This window comes from Macaca mulatta, chromosome X (assembly GCF_049350105.2).
Source record: "Macaca mulatta isolate MMU2019108-1 chromosome X, T2T-MMU8v2.0, whole genome shotgun sequence".
Taxonomy (NCBI): Eukaryota; Metazoa; Chordata; class Mammalia; order Primates; family Cercopithecidae; genus Macaca; species Macaca mulatta.
In genome coordinates, this window is record NC_133426.1 from 114,013,905 (window position 1) to 114,030,395 (window position 16,491).

The 16,491-nt window shown below is 36.5% G+C and overlaps 2 protein-coding genes across 4 annotated transcripts in view; one reads left to right on the forward strand and one right to left on the reverse strand.

Moving 5' to 3' along the window:
- DNAAF6 (dynein axonemal assembly factor 6) overlaps positions 1–11,023 on the forward strand; it is a 37,467-nt gene extending 26,444 nt beyond the window's left edge. For both annotated transcript variants that reach the window (XM_077989573.1, XM_001094814.5), the window contains 2 exons: positions 5,670–5,755; positions 9,932–11,023. In XM_077989573.1, coding sequence (XP_077845699.1) covers positions 5,670–5,755; positions 9,932–10,061 — 216 coding nt within the window. In that variant the 3' untranslated portion in view covers positions 10,062–11,023. The remainder of the gene's footprint in view (positions 1–5,669; positions 5,756–9,931) is intronic.
- Positions 1–12,188, reverse strand: part of NUP62CL (nucleoporin 62 C-terminal like) — a 107,077-nt gene extending 94,889 nt beyond the window's left edge. For both annotated transcript variants that reach the window (XM_015127963.3, XM_077989568.1), the window contains exons 1-2: positions 12,046–12,188; positions 7,684–7,742 (exon numbers count right to left, since the gene is read on the reverse strand). In XM_015127963.3, the coding sequence (XP_014983449.1) occupies positions 7,684–7,687 (4 nt within the window). In that variant the 5' untranslated portion in view covers positions 7,688–7,742; positions 12,046–12,188. The remainder of the gene's footprint in view (positions 1–7,683; positions 7,743–12,045) is intronic.
- Positions 12,189–16,491: the final 4,303 nt, after the last annotated feature.

The following is a 16,491-nucleotide window of genomic DNA, read 5'->3' on the forward strand; positions in this document are numbered from 1 at the left end:
TGTGGGATCTAAAAATCAAAACAATTGAACTCATGGACATAGAGAGTAGAAGGATGGTTACCAGAGGCTGGGAGGGGTCATTGAGGAAGGGGAGGTGTGGGGTTGGTTAATGGGAACAAAAATATAAATTTCTCACTTTAATTGGAATGGTTCTAGTGTTTCTTCATTTAGTTAGATACTGACTTTTGGGTTATGTGTTAAGGATCTGTTCATCTATTCTGATTTTAAGAGTTCTAAGCAAGAATAGATGATGAATTTAATCAAATGCCTTTTTACCATTTGTGAAGATCATATGATTTTTTAGTTTTTATCTATTGGTAAATTATATTAGCACATTTCTTAATATGGAACCATCCTTGCATTCATTCATTCATTTACTCAACAAATATTTGTTGAGTGCCTATGATTTGCTACCAAGTATTTTATAAAAACTCTCATGAACAACGATAAGCTATAGGAAAATGAAGAAAAAAATTAAAGGTGATGGGTCTCTGTTTTGAAATTGTAAAAATATTTACCTCTGACGTATAAAAATGTAGAGGTATGTATTGTCCAAAACTAGGGCAAAAAAACAGTAGGTCATCTTTTTAAATTGATGGGTAAATTTTTCTTTTCTTTTCTTTCTTTCTTTTTTTTTTTTTTTTTTGAGACAAGGTCTAACTCTGTTGCCCAGGCTAGGGTACAGTGGTGCAATCTTGGCTCACTGCAACTTCCACCTCCTGGGTTCCAGCAATTCTCCCACCTCAGCTTCCTGAGTAGCTGGGATTACAGGTGCACGCCACCATACTTCGCTAATTTTTGTATTTTTTCTAGAGATGTGGTTTCACCATGTTGGTCAGACTGGTCTCAAACTCCTGACGTGAAGTGATCCACCCACCTTGGCCTCCCAAAGTGCCAGGATTACAAACGTAAGCCACTGTGTCTGGCCAGATGGATAAATTTTAATAATGCTACCATTTTGAAACAGTCCAGTACTATATTACCATATCTGTCATTTAAAAAATAGTTCACAGATGCATGACTCCTCTCCCATCACAGGAGTCGAGTCGTCAGAGGCCTCTTATGGCTTTCCACAACTTATTGTCCCATATTTTTATGGCCAGTTTATGTAGGCACCCCATAAGCCTTTTTCCCAACATATTACCATACCTGTCTTTTTAAAAATAGTTCATAGATGCATTACTCCTCTCCCATCACAGGAGTCAAGAGGTACTGTTCTAAGTATAGAGGATAGCAAACAAAACATAAACATCACTGCCTTCACAGAGCTTACCTTATTGTGGAAGAGATAAATAAAATAAACACATAAATTGTATTGTATATTAGAAGGTTAAAATGCTCTGAAAACAAAAGGAGGAGGAAGTGACAGGGCATACTAGAGTTGGTGGTGGCTGAAATTTTTAATAGTGTGGTCACGAAAGCCTTCACTAAGAAGGCAATATTTGAGTGAATACCTGAAAGAGATGAGGAAGTGAGGTTCCAATGTTAGAAAGGTTTTTTTTCCCTTTGAGACAGAGTCTTGCTCTGTCACCCAGGCTGGAGTGCAGTGGTGTGATCTTGGCTCACTGCAACCTTGACCTCCTGGACTCAAGTGATCCTCCCACCCCAGCCTCCCAAGCAACTGGGAGTACAGGTGCGCACCACCATGCCCAGCTACTTTTTATATTTTTTGTAGAGATGGGTTTTTGCCATGTTGCCCAGGCTGGTCTTGAACTCCTGAGCTCAAGTGATCTGCCCATCTCAGCCTCCCAAAGTGCTGGGATTATAGGTGTGCACACCACACCCAGACTAGAAAGGTTAATCTAAGTGTATATTTAAAATGTCAAGATTTAAGACAGGAGGTAATCTTAGAAATATCAGTAAAGAACAAGTAACTATTCTTAGAGAAATCAGGGGAATTGTCCCAGGAATTAGTAAACGATTCCAAGTAATAGGTGGTATAGCGTAAGAACATGAGTTTTTACGTTGTGTATATTTTAGGTGTAAAACATGATGTTTTGATATACATATTCTCAGTAAAGTGATTACTACAGTCAAGCTAATTAATATATTTATCATCTCAGGTAGCATCTTTTGTGTATGTGGGGGTAAGAGCACCTAAAATCTACTCTTTTAGAAGATTTCCACTACTTGGTATAATATTAACTATAGTCCTCATGCTATCCCTTAGAGCTCTAGATTTATTCATCCTAAATAACCCAAGTTTCCATCCTTTGACCTGCATCTCTTCATCTCCCACCCCACCTCTAGCAACCACCATTCTTCTATTTCTATGTATTAGATATTTTTTAGGTTCCACATTTAAGAGAGATCATGCAGTATTTTTCTTTCGGTGTCTGGCATTTTTCACTTAGCATAATGGAGGACATGAGATTTTTTTTTAACTGGAAGTAAGGGACAGGCCCAGTGTTATAAAGGAAATGGGAGGAAAAAATAAAAACAGGCACCAACTGAGAAGACTATAGGGGAAGCAGTGTAGTCGGGGAGATCCAGATTTCAGTTAGATTAAGAAGTTGAGAATATTCAAAGAGGCTTAAGAGATAAGGGATGATGTACTATGTATTCCAGAGGAATAAGTGGCTGGGCATGGTGACTTACACTTGTAATCCCAGCACTTTGGGAGGCCGAGATGGGAGGATTACTTGAGCCCAGGAATTTGAGACCAGCCCGAGCAACATAACAAGACCCCATCTCTACAAAAAATAAAATAAAATAAAATAGCCAGGTGTGGTGGTGCACACCTGTGGTCCCAGACACTCAGGACGCTGAGTCGGAAGAACTGCTTGAGCCCAGGAGGTCGAGGCTGCAGTGATCCATGATCACACCACTGCACTCCAGCTTGGGTGACAGAGTGAGAACCTGTCTCAAAAATAAATAAATAATTTTTAAAAAGTAACAGAAGCAGAATTTAAACGTAAGTTTGATTTCAAAGGTTGAGTTCCCAAAAGGTTAAAAGTTTCCCAATGAATTTTTAAAGTTTTCCTTAGTTTACCTATTAAAATAACTTATTCTTTAAAACAAATTCAATTTGCACCCTGTGTAAAGAAAGGAACATCAATCCCTTTAAATTGTTTGGTCAGTGACATCATCCTACGTTTACTAATGTTTAACAAGTTAGGTCTTGAGCACAATCAGTTAGAGGTCAATTAATATCCATGTCTATATTCCAGGTATTTGTTTAAAGTATTGCTGAAGAAATCTCATGCATGTGTCAGGAGTTGTTTTTCTGTTAAGATTCCTCATTGAGTCTTCTGTCTTGCAAGATATTAATGTGTGCGATTCCACCTAATTTGTCCCTTCTCTTGTCTCTTCTCTGAACCACTGTAGTATATAATTTTAATTTCCTTAAGAAGAAAAATTAGTGAGTTTAGTGAGTTGTTTCTGAATTGCCCTTCACTAGAACAGCAAATGATTTTAAGAACCACTTTAAAGTTCTACCCAGAAATTGTATTTAAATTTTGCATGTCATAATTTTTTCCTTTCTCAATTGGCATTTTAACCCTGGAAAAATAATATTTTGCCATGAAAATTCTAAACATTTCAGACTAAAGAAACAAATATTTGTATCTCTTCTTTGAGGTGACATGAGTTAACATGTGACGTTAAAGAAGATCTCAATTTGACCATCAGACCTGAGTATTACAGTAAAAGTGGGTGGAACTTTCTTTGTTGAATGGAATGCTTATTTACTTTGAGGCAGAGCATCTATAACTACCCCCTGAGAACCATATGTCTCTCACTTGTAGCATCTCTGATTATGAAGATCTGAATTTTCAAAATATAAATTAGGAGGCAGTTTTTTTTTTGAGTGAAAATGTTAACCATAGTATTTAGATAGTAGCACCTGTAGAGCTCTATTTACAAATCTTTGTTTATATACAGATTTAATAAAGTAAAATATAACTCACAAACATGTATTGCTCCAAACACATTATATTGCAAAAACACAATTGCCTACTTTAAGCTTCTTACAAGAAATCTCAATTTGTCGCATTATTTATTTATTATGTATTTTCCTCATAACTTACTGCTTTCCCTCTGGCCATTCGAGCCATGAATTCACCAGATGTCCAATATTTCAAGTCTTCTATCTCATTTTAGAGAAAACGTCATAATTTACCTGAACCTTAGGCTGCATTTTCATTTCTTTGTTTATGGAAACCATATGCCACGCTATCCTATATATAGACATCAACTTCCATCAAAAAGAGAAAGCATGTAGAGTAAGAGATAGACTTTGTGTTGTGGTAAAAATACACATAGTATAAAATTTACCATTAGTGACATTTAGTATATTCACGATGTTGTGCAACCATCACCAGTATCTAATTCCAGAACATTTTCATCAACCCTAAAGGAAACGCCATACCCATTAAGCAGTTACTCCCCTCTTCTCCATTTCCCCAGCCCCTAGCAACCACCAATCTCCTTTCTGCCTGTATAGATTTGCCTATTGTGGGCCGGGTGCGGTGGCTCACGCCTGTAATTCCAGCACTTTGGGAGGCTGAGGCGGGCAGATCACAAGGTCAGGAGACCGATACCATCCTGGCTAACACGGGGAAACCCCATCTCTACTAAAAATACAAAAAATTAGCTGGGTGTGGTGGCACGCATCTGTAGTCCCAGCTACTCGAGAGGCTGAGGCAGGAGAATCGCTTGAACCCGGGAAGGCAGAGGTTGCAGTGAGCCGAGATCGCCCTATGCACTCCAGCCTGGCAACATAGTGAGACTGCGTCTCCCACAAACAAAACAAAACAAAGATTTGCCTATTGTGGACATTTCATATAAATAGAATCCTATAATATGTGACATTTTGTCCCTGGTTTCTTTCACTTAGCATAATGTTTTCAGGATTCATCCATACAACAGTACTTTATTCCTTTATATGGCTGAATAATATTCCATTGTATGGATACAACACATTTTGTTTTGCTATTCATCAGTCGATGCACATTTGGGTTGCTTACACCTTTTGACTATTATGAATAGGGCTCCTATAAGCAAAACCATTATGTACATGTTTTTGTTTGAAAACCTGTTTTCAGTGTTCTTGGGTATATACCCAGAAGCGGAATTGCTGGGCCAAGTGGTAATTGAGATGAGACATTTAAAATGAAATCTTACTAAACCATGAAGTTGTCCTTTTGGGGAGGTGGGAGTCATATTGTTATTTCTCTTTTGTTTTGATAACACCTGAACTCCCACACCTCCCTAGAAAATGTGGTATGGAAATTTATAACAGAAGACTATAAGACGGCATCACCAACTCATACCCAACATGAGAACTAAACATTTTTTTATACAAATTGCCAACTGATATAAAGGCAGTTGAAGGTCCCCAACTCTAACAGGTGTACTGCTATGTACCTTCAGAAAATGAAGGTTATAGTCAAGTAACCAAAGTGTTTCTGTATAGCTTTGGAGCCAGAAACCTTAGTCAGATTACGGGAGGTTGCCCTTGGACCACTCACTAAATTTCTCTGTTGTAGTTTCTCCATCTGTAAAATGGAGATAATAATCTCTGCTGCTCAAGATTGACATAAAGATAGGGCATAGCCTGGCACATAGTTGACAGTAAATATTAGTCTCTTTTCCCCATATATTCTTATATTCTTCAAATTAATTGTTCTCCAAGATAACAGCATTTTTCTTCTCATTTTCTCTTTCAGGCTAAAATTAAACTGCCAAATACAAACCCTTCTGATATTCAAATTGATATCCAGGAAACAATCCTTGACCTTCGTACTCCTCAGAAGTGAGTAAAACTTAGAACTGGAATAGTGTATTATAATATTAATGAGTCTTCAGTCAATATTATCTTTTAAAATGTACATTTTGTATCACCCCTAAAGTCTGAAGAAAAGTGGAAAATTTTGTTAATCATTCAGATATTTGATCTACATTAATATAAATATGTTTGGAAATACTTGGGCTTTTGTCTACTTTGCATCCATACATTTGGAGTGGGTTAATGCTATCAAAACACAATTCTTGACACCCAGATACAGTTTATCTATCAGAAAAAATAACTAGAAATGAAAACGCCATTAAGTTGTAAGTCTTATATGTGGTTTTTGTACATTGATTACATAAGGGAAGCAATACCTTTAAACATTTTTCATTTTGTGGGGCTCTAAGGTTAAATTTGATTGTTTTCATATAAATCAACAAAAACATCTTGCCATCAATTACTATCTAAATACCTCACTGCTTTGTGCACATCTTATCTGGATATAGAGCAGTGAGCACATATTGGTTCACTGCTGTGGTCCTAACTCTGTAACTCATGAACATTTCAAACTGGATTTGGGAGGCAGGCGGTTGCTGGCACGTTTTCTTCCTTCCATTATCAGTACCTATAATTCTCCTTTGTTGAGCTTAGAACTTCAAGAAAATGACAAGGAGATCCCTCCTACAAAAGATTCCTATGTGTAAACAACCCAATATGCATATGTAGCTTAATCTTGGCTCCTGTAGTAAATGCATTTAACCCAAAATGGTCTACATATAAATATATATCAAATATTTTCTCATTATTTACATCATTTCGAAAATGTATCCTCACGGAACAATCATCTCATGTTATAAAAATTATATTCACTATTTCTGCTGTTTACTTCAAGGAGTATTGTACCCTTTTTGTTGCATTTTATACACGAATTTACTCTTCCACATAACCTTTACAAGGAAAATTGGTTAAACGAACATTCAATCTTCCATGATATTTGCAAGCTTGTTAAGAGCACACACATGTCTACACACCATGGAGTTAATTTCTGTTTCCCTAGCAGTTCTCACTGTCCGTGAGACTTTCATTTAGTGGGTTTTGATAGATATCTGTAATGACAGCAATGCCATAGCAGCTACCTAAAGATTGATGGAGACAGCAGAAATAGTGAATACAATTTTTATAACATGAGATGATTGTTCTGTGAGGATACATTTTGGGTTAGATGTACTTTTCCACATAGAACATGGGCTACACTAGGTCCTTTGGATCATAGTGTACTTATATATTAAATGTGCAGTGCAGAGAGGTACCATCTCTTAAGAAAACCTGCTTAACTAAGATAGAAGACAGAAGATAGAATTAAGGTTTTTAATCATGTTTCCTGAATACTTGAGAATCCTTTAGAGCCATACTTTTCTCTGAAATTGCATTATCAGGAATGTGTCTTGTTTTCGAGTTTATTGATATTCACACCTACTTTCTTTAGTTTCTAACTTTGACATCATATAACGCTATGTTTATCCAATCTGAGAAAGATTTGAGAGGACATTCTGTTCTTGTTATCTATAAGGCAGAAACAAGCGAATTTATTTTAACTGAATTGACCAGTGATTTCTGTCAAACAATAGTCAATTGCATTCAAATTATCAATAAAACCCAGGTATTTAGCATTATATAACCAAAATAAATAAAGCAGTTTGCCAAATTCTTCACTTTTTTCAACTGGTTGTTTTGGCATGTAGATTCCCAACATGGAGTAAATGGAGAGGAGGAAAGATGGGGAAAATTGGATAATTTACCATGATCTCTTAAGTCTTCATATGAGATTTCATTATTTTTCTAAGTGAATTCTAAGAATTTCATAAATGAATACCTTGAATGTGATAATAAAAACACATTCTAAAGACAAATGTAAGCTAATTTTTGGTTGAGTGTTACTTTAGATTACTCACACATTTGCTGTGCTCCTTTAGTTCAGATTGGGAGTTGACTGATTTTCAAAGACTGATACCTAAAAAAGAAGTTTTCTAAATGAAATAATTGACTTGCAGCTCAGTAGCTATTTCTGCACTTTCTTTGAAAATAGTTATGTCTCTTTCAGTAAACCTTAAAAAGGTTTTTAACCCAGATATGTAAGTCAAATAATTTTGTTAATTATATAAGATAAAAATTTCATTATGCAAATATGCTGGAAACCAGGATGTCCTTTGCTTAAATCTCTTGTGGGCAACATCAACTTAAACTCTCTAATATAAATATAAGCATGTAAGTCTCTAAACTTGAGTTCACTGTAGAGATATTTTTTGTATTTATATTCATGTATTATTGTTGCATTTAATTTCTAATGAAAATTAACACTGGATGAACCTTTGATCACTGCCTAGACTATAACTTCTGAAAATGCAAATACATTGTCAATGTAAAAGTAGAGGTATTGGGTTTAAATGTTTGTTCATATCTTATAGTACTAATCTATGGTAATTATTCAAATGTTATTTTGTGGTGACCTGAATACTTGCTTCATTTATTTACTCACTCCTTCATTTATTTATTCACTCAACATTTATAAAGTCTTCCACTAGACACTAAGGGAGCACCGAGATAAGATACATTTCTGTCCTTCAATGAATTGTACATGGATAAGTATTTGGAGAATTTTTATTTTGTTTAAATATAAATCTCAGTACAGACAATAAGACAATAAAACAGGCGACGAAAATATTTCCCTTCTCCTAAGAGCCTAAATCAGTTGTACAGTTCTATTGTTCAACATTTTATTATGTGAAGCCATACTACTTAGAACTAGACAGAAATGCAGGCGTAGATGGATCATTCCAATGGCCACTAACTGTCTCTTTTGAATTTATTTCTCTCTGGACAGAGAAGTGCACATTATCATTGGAACTCCTTCTTCAGCTGATTTATAGTTGTATTTTCGTGCAATGAAGCTACAATACTAAGCTTTGCTTTCTTTTAAAAGTGAATATATTATCATTTATAGAATAAAGTATAAAGGAAATCTAAGTCTAGCACAACCTATATTGTAAACAGCTTTAAAGGATGGACTCTAAACGGTTTTTGCACTCACTTTTTTTTTCTGAGATGCCAAATATTACAGTCTACATTAAAATGCATTGCCACTTAATGGCAACGTGTTCAGATGAAGTGTTTCTCCTACCCCACATGGAATGGAACAAGAGTCACAGAAAATTTATCCTTCAGGTTCCATAAATGTGTAATAAATACTTTTAATGAACCCAGTCTTCTGAACTTAGGTTTTTGCAAAGGAATAAAGAAGGAATTGATTTTCAAGCATTTTGTTTTCAAATACAAACTAGTTCTCAATTCAAGAACCTAGTAAGTGCCCCTAAAAATACCATATTCCTTTACTTATTTGGATATTATACCTTCTAAAAGAGCATCCTGTCCACCTTTTATAGAGATACTCAGACCTTCTCTACTGAAAATGCGAGGTAGCAAGTGTTTCATGCATTTAATTTTCTTCCAAAACCAGCATGTGTTGACCCTATGCATAATTTAGATTCATGCCAATACGGCAGAATTATGGATGTCTCATCCCAGCAATGTATCTAAAGCATAAAACTATCCAGCAGCTGAACCATAAACCACAAAATAAACCTAGCAATCTATCACAGGGAAGTTTTGTCAATGTGTAGTAGAAAGAATCAGAAGTAAGGAGAGAGAAGCACTTTCATTGACTTGGTATTGAAATCATTCCCAGCCTCAGTTTCAAAAACTACACCCATGGTAGAGACTCTGCTTAAATCTATGTTAGCAGAAATGTTATAGAGCCATTCCAGTTTTCAAATTTGTATCCGTTGGCCACATTCCATCTATACATAAGTATGAGTGGCAACAGATCTGTCCAGCAAACTTAAAAGTAGCATAGTTCTATTTCTATGCCTGTAAACATAGCCTGAGACTATGTAAAATGAGGTCAATTCGGAAAAAAATAGGGGAGCCAAAACAACTGCTCGGATTTTTAAGTCCAAAAAAACCGGTATACTATTTGCATTATTTAGGCATATTTTTGATCCAATATTTACACTATCTAAATACTGGGGGGGGGGGGGGTTGGTTTCTAACATTCTAGTGGCATATGTTGTTTGTGATTGTCTTATTGAAAGTGATACATCATTTTAGGAAGCTAAGGTTTTATTTTGTTGTTGGCTTTTCTAGGAAGCTTTTGATAACTCTTCCTGAGCTGGTGGAATGTGCCAGTGCCAAGGCATTCTATATCCCAGAGACTGAAACTCTTGAAATCACCATGACTATGAAAAGAGAGTTAGATATTGCTAATTTCTTCTGAAACTGCATGAAAAAGATAAAAAGTGGTAAAATGGCATTGGTAACAATTAAAAAACTTTGGAAAAAAATGATCGTTTTCTATATTCTCTTTATTATTCTGACATATTTTGGAAAGGGACAAAATTCAATTCTAGTGATATTGTGACCATTTACAGTAATTTCAACTACTCTGTTAGGAAATATATTTCCTTGGCCAGGTGCAGTGACTCATGCCTGTAATCCCAGCACTTTGGGAGGCCGAGGCAGGCAGATCACTTGAGGTCAGGAGTTCGAGACCAGCCTGGTCAACATGGTGAAACGCCTTCTCTAATAAAAATACGAAAATTAGCTGGGCATGGTGACAGGTGCCTCTAATCCCAGCTACTCCATCTCAAAAAGCAAGCAAAAAAAAAAAAGAAATATGTTTTCTCATATAAATAAACTATTCCATTTTTATAGTGATAGCTGAGTAGAATATTTACAGGTTTAAAAAGTTAGAATATTTCATGGTCAATTACATAATTGAAATATGATCATGAAATGGTTGGTCCACTTATTTCAGTAGTCTGAAAAACGTATGCTAATTATTTACACTTACACTGTGATACAATCAGTTGCGTAGCAATTGGTCATTATTATTACCAGAGAAGTTTATTTGGTTGCTTTTCCATTGATTTGATCAAATGATTTACAGTGTTCTCTGTTTAGGCTCTCACTATTGTTCTGGAATATGCAGGTAATAAATAGTTTGATGTACTGTACTATCAACATATTTACTTGAGTAAGGAACACTTTTGAGCATACAGTATTATAGTTGGCTTCTTCAGTTGTGCTTTTAATGCTTGGATATAGTTAGGTTAAAAACATTTTTTATATGCACTAATAATTGTTAGCATTGACTTTTTGGGTACTGTGTTTATATGTAGTCACTTGAAATCCTTCACTTTAAAATAAATATAAAGAAAAGTGTGGCACATTTACAAATTCTGTTTGCTCCCATTTCCTATCTTTCTTCTTAAATAGACATATCTATTTTAGGAATTGTCTCAATGTCCTCTTCTTCTTCTATACTGTACAGTTTATTTCAGAATTATTTATGAATAAATTATAAAGCTTGTGTGACTTTGCTTCATACATTATTGTAGAACTGTGGACTTACCAAGGAGTAAATTTTGAAAAGATGAACAATGAAAAGATGTTCATCACTTCTATATGAACTATTAAGGGAATAAATACTCTAGCAGATATTTTCTAGAGTTAATTATATATGTACAACTACCAAGCATCTAGTTTGTGACTAGATGAAATGATGAAATATAATGAAAAGACTGAGATTTTGGAAAAAAAAATGGTTGTCTTAGAACACTAAGCTCTTGGCCGGGCGCGGTGGCTCAAGCCTGTAATCCCAGCACTTTGGGAGGCCGAGACGGGCAGATCACAAGGTCAGGAGATCGAGACCAGCCTGGCTAAATACGGTGAAACCCCGTCTCTACTAAAAAATACAAAAAACTAGCCGGGTGAGGTGGCGGGCGCCTGTAGTCCCAGCTACTCGGGAGGCTGAGGCAGGAGAATGGCATAGACCCGGGAGGCGGAGCTTGCAGTGAGCTGAGATGCAGCCACTGCACTCCAGCCTGGGCGACAGAGCGAGACTCCGTCTCAAAAAAAAAAAAAAAAAAAGAACACTAAGCTCTTACAGAGAATTTGACATTTAAGCTACCAACACGACTTTCTTCTGTGGGGGCAAAAGTTGAGGGTGGGATTAACTGAAATAAGCTAGTATCTGTGAATTTAGGTCCATGATGTTGCAGGACCTAAAAAGCATCCTACTTTGCTTTTTTAGCATCTTTTTAAAAGGCTATATTTTAAGAATTTAAGTTGATGCCCTAAATTTAAGCTATGGGGCAAGTCTAAGCAGTAACTGTATTAGTCAGGGGTCTCCAGAAAGACAGAGTCAATAGGATAGAGAGAGATATATGGAAGGGAATTTATTAGAGGGATTGGCTTACCCAGTTAAGGAGGCTGAGAAGTCCCACAACAAGCTGTCTGCAAGCTGGAGACCCTGGGATGCTGGTAGTGGCTCAATTCAAATTCACAAGCTCCAGAACCAGGGAAGCCAGTGGTGTAACTCTCAGTCCAAGGTCGAAAGCCTGAGGGGAGGGGATGGGGGTGAGGAGGGGAGGTGCTTGTGTCCAAAGGCTGGGAGCCTGGTGTTGTTGTCCAAGGACAGGAGAGGAAGAGTGTATCTCAGGTACAGCAAGGTGGATGAACACATTTGCCTTTTCTCTGTTTTTGTTCTCTCTGCACCCCCAGCAAATTGGATGGCACCCACCTACATTGAGGGCAGATCTTCCCAACCTAGTCCACTCAAACTCACATGCTAATAATCTTCTCTGGAAACATCCTCACAGACATACCCAAAAATAATACTTTGCCAAGTGTTTTTTTGTTTGTTTGTTTGTTTTTTGAGAAGGAGTTTCACTCTGTCTCCAGGCTGGAGTGCAGTGGTGCGATCTCAGCTCACTGCAACCTCCTTCTCCCAGGTTCAAGTGATTCTCCTGCCTCAGCCTCCCGAGTAGCTGGGATTACAGGCATGTGCCACCACACCCAGCTAATTTTTGTATTTTTAGTAGAGACGGGTTTCACCGTGTGGGCCAGGATGGTCTCAATCTCTTGACCTCGTGATCTGCCTGCCTCGACCTCCCAAACTGCTGGGATTACAGGCATTAGCCACCGTGCCCAGCCTCTAGGCATTTCTTAATCCAGTCAAGTGGACACCTAAAATTATCCATCACAGTAATCAGTACTTTTTTCTTCTCTGGAGAGAAAAGAAAGTTGGTGGAAAATGTATCTTTTTCCTATGTCCTGGCCCTAATTACAAAGACTATTCGTACCCAAGTTGACTAAATGTGTACAGATTGTTCCCGGAAGAAGAGATAGAACATATCCAAGCCAACCTGAACTGGGCTTTGGTTATGTGGTATTGTATCAATTATATAATGAAACAGCTTTGAGAACAATGAAATGTGATTCAGTGGCTTATACCCATCTAGAAATCATCCTGGGTCACTGTCCTTGGCTTCAGAAGTAACAACTATAGTAGTTATTTTGTTGTTTTGTTTTCAAGCTAATTCACAGTGCTTTCTTCTCTTAAAGAGGAATAGTCCACTAAAGCAAATGGAGAAAAGAGAATACAAAGGGAAATTTATTTTGCCAGCATTTATTACTGAATCTTAGCCATTACCAGGAGAACTGGAAGTTAAGCCACAATTGTGGCATAGTGTAGGCTACATATACATCTTCTTCATGAACTCCTTTATCTCATTTTTTGTTCCATCATCTCCGGTAGCATTTGTGGGGATTCAATAATTCATTTATTCATTCATTCACTCATTTATGCATTCTTTCAACAAATATCCACTGAGCACTCACCACATGCTTAGCACTGTATTAGGTGCTGGGCATATAGATGTGGTCCCTGCTCTCATGAAGCAGACAGTGTAGCAAGGGAGACAAACAATAACCAAACAAACACACAAATATCTATGTTCAAATTACAATTGCTGCTGTGAAGAAACAGAACATGTACCTAGAGAATATCAGAGAACCAAACCTAGTCTGGGGAGGGGTAACAGAGAAGGGTTTCTTAAGGATGTAAGATTTCAGCTGAAAAATAAAGAATACCTGGACTTAGGTAAAGAGGGTGTTGGGGGAAGGAGAACAGTAAGGTTTCTGGGTGCAAGGCGTAGCAAATATGAAGACCCAGGGTGAGTACAGCTTGGGGAGTTCCAGGAAATGAAAGTCAGTGTGCCTAGGGTAAACCTGGGGGAGGTCAACTAGAGGTAAGGTTGGAAATGTAGGCTGGAGCAAAGTCATGTAGAATCTCACAGGCTAAGGTTGGGAATTTGGAATTTATTCTAAGTGCTTGGGGGAAGAGAATATATTAGGAGACAAGAATGGAAAAGGAGAGATAAGTTAGAAGGCTATTGCAATAGGGTAGGCAAGTTATTATTCTGTATGTTAGCCTAAATAAAATTTATTATTGATTTTATTCTAATTAGAAAAAATACATAGTGACTGCTATGGTTTGAATATAGTATGTTCCCACCAAAACACATGCTAAGGCTTGGTTCTCAATGCAGCAATGTTGGGAGGTGGGGTCTAGTGGGAGGTGTTTGGGTCATGGGGGAAGATCCCTCATGAATAGATCAATGTTGTCTCGCAAGAGTGAGTGCTCACTCTCATGGGATTGGATTACAATGCAAGAGTGGATTGTTATAGAATGAAGTTGCTCTTCATGTTTTCTCTCTTTGCACATGCCTGCTGGCCCTCCCACCTTTACACTGTGAGATGAAACAGCACCTGGCCCTCTCCAGAATCCAAGTAGATGCTGGGCCCATGCTTCTTGGACTTCTGACCATCAGAATCTTGAGCCAATTAAACCTCTTTATTATAAATTACCCAGTCTCAGATATTCTCTCATAGCAACTGAAAACAGACTAAGACACTGACATACTCCAAGCAGGAAACTTTAACAATAGAAAAGCTCTTTAAAAATGAAGCAAAATTTAAAATCACCTGTAAGCCAACAAACCATGAATAACCACTGTTACCATTTTGATGCCTCTTCCCAACCTTTTATTTTCAATGTGTAACATTGATGTTATTTTTTCCCAAATGGGATGATATTGCACACAGTGGTTTTATAATCCACTTTAATATCCAAGTGTATTCCTTTTTAAAACATATATTTTTTTCCTGAATTCTAATTGTATCGCATTGTGGTAAAAGAATGTGATAAATAATCTGTGTATTTTAAAAGACAATCTTGTGTAATTGTTGGGTACTGAATTCTACATATGTCAATTCAAGTTTTTTGTGTTGTTCACATCTTCTACATTCTTGATCATTTTTGGTCTGCTTTATCTGCCAACACTAACAGGTATATTAAAATTTACCACTGATTACAGATTTGTCGGTTTCTCCTTGTAATCCTGTCCATTTTTGTTTTATATATTTTGAGGTTATATTTTTGGGTACAGACAGATTTAGAATTGTTATATCTTCCTAGTGGATTACTCCTTCTATCAATAGGCTGTGAAACTCTTTAACCCTAATAAGTGTTGTTTTAATGTATGTTTTGTTTACCATTAACATGGCTGTATCATTTTGGTTAGTATTTGTCAGGCATACTTTATTTTCTATCACTTTCCATGTTTTCCATGTTTTTAGATAAGATTTTTATTAACAGCATGTAGCTAAATCTGGGATTTTAAAATTTAACCAAGATTCTGTCTAAACTCACAAGTTTTAGTCCAGTTGCTTTTATTGTGATTAATGATACATGTGGCTGTATTTATATCATTTTATCATGAGATTAATCTTTTATTCTTCTTTTTCCTCCTTTCTTGCCATTGGTCAATTTTTAAATATTTTTTCCTCTTACTGGTTTGAAAATTATATATTCTGTGTTTTTTTTTTAACATAAATGTCTAAAGTTTCTCAGTAGTTCTACCCTCCCATAAAATAATTCAAGGACTTAGTTTTAACCCAACCATGCCTCTCTCACTTTGTATGTTACCGAATTATTCATCATCATTATTGTTTTTAACAGTCAGTGCTTGTCTAGATTTACCCATGTGTTTACCAGTATCTTTTTTCACCATCCTTTTTCCACATCAATGCTTCCTTTCTGAATGTACACACTTTAGTGTTTCCCTTAGCAAAGGGAGTTCTTTATTTTCTCACTTAATTTCTGAAAATATTTTTATTTCCCTCATTCTTGAATACTAATTTAACTGGGTTTAGAAATCTAGGTTGACAGTTATTTTCCCTCAGACAGGGAATTTCTCTCAGACAGTTATTTTCCCTCAGAACTTTGAAGTTATTATTTACCTGTATTCTAGCCTATACTGTTGTAATGTAAAAGTCTTTTGTCTGTCTTGTTGTTGCTTTGTGGATAATCTGTCTTTTCTCTCTGGTAGTTTTAAAGATTTTTCTCTTTATTTTTTTTGTGTTCTACAATTTGACTATAATATGTTTAGATATAGATTTATTTATATTTTTTTTTTAAGTTGGCACTTGTACTTCTTAAGTCTTCCCCAATCCATGAAAATTCTCAGCCGTTATCTCCTTGAATATTGCCTTTCTCCCATTTTCTGTATTTTTCTTCTGGAAGTCCTCTTAGGTAAAGGTTGAATCTTTCATTCTATCCTCCATGTCTTTTACCCTCTGTCATATTTTTCATCTCTCTTTGTTCTTAATACTGGGTAATTTTCTCAAATCTATTCTCCAGTTTAATAATTCTCAGGATTCTGATCTTGCCAGTGATTATGTCCACTGACTCCCCCTCATAGTGAAATGAGATAGTTCCCTTTACCCCTTCGCAGGACTCGTGAAGGTGTTGGCTCATTTACTCAGCCTGCAGCTCTCAACCCCTTGTGGGAGGGGGGAGC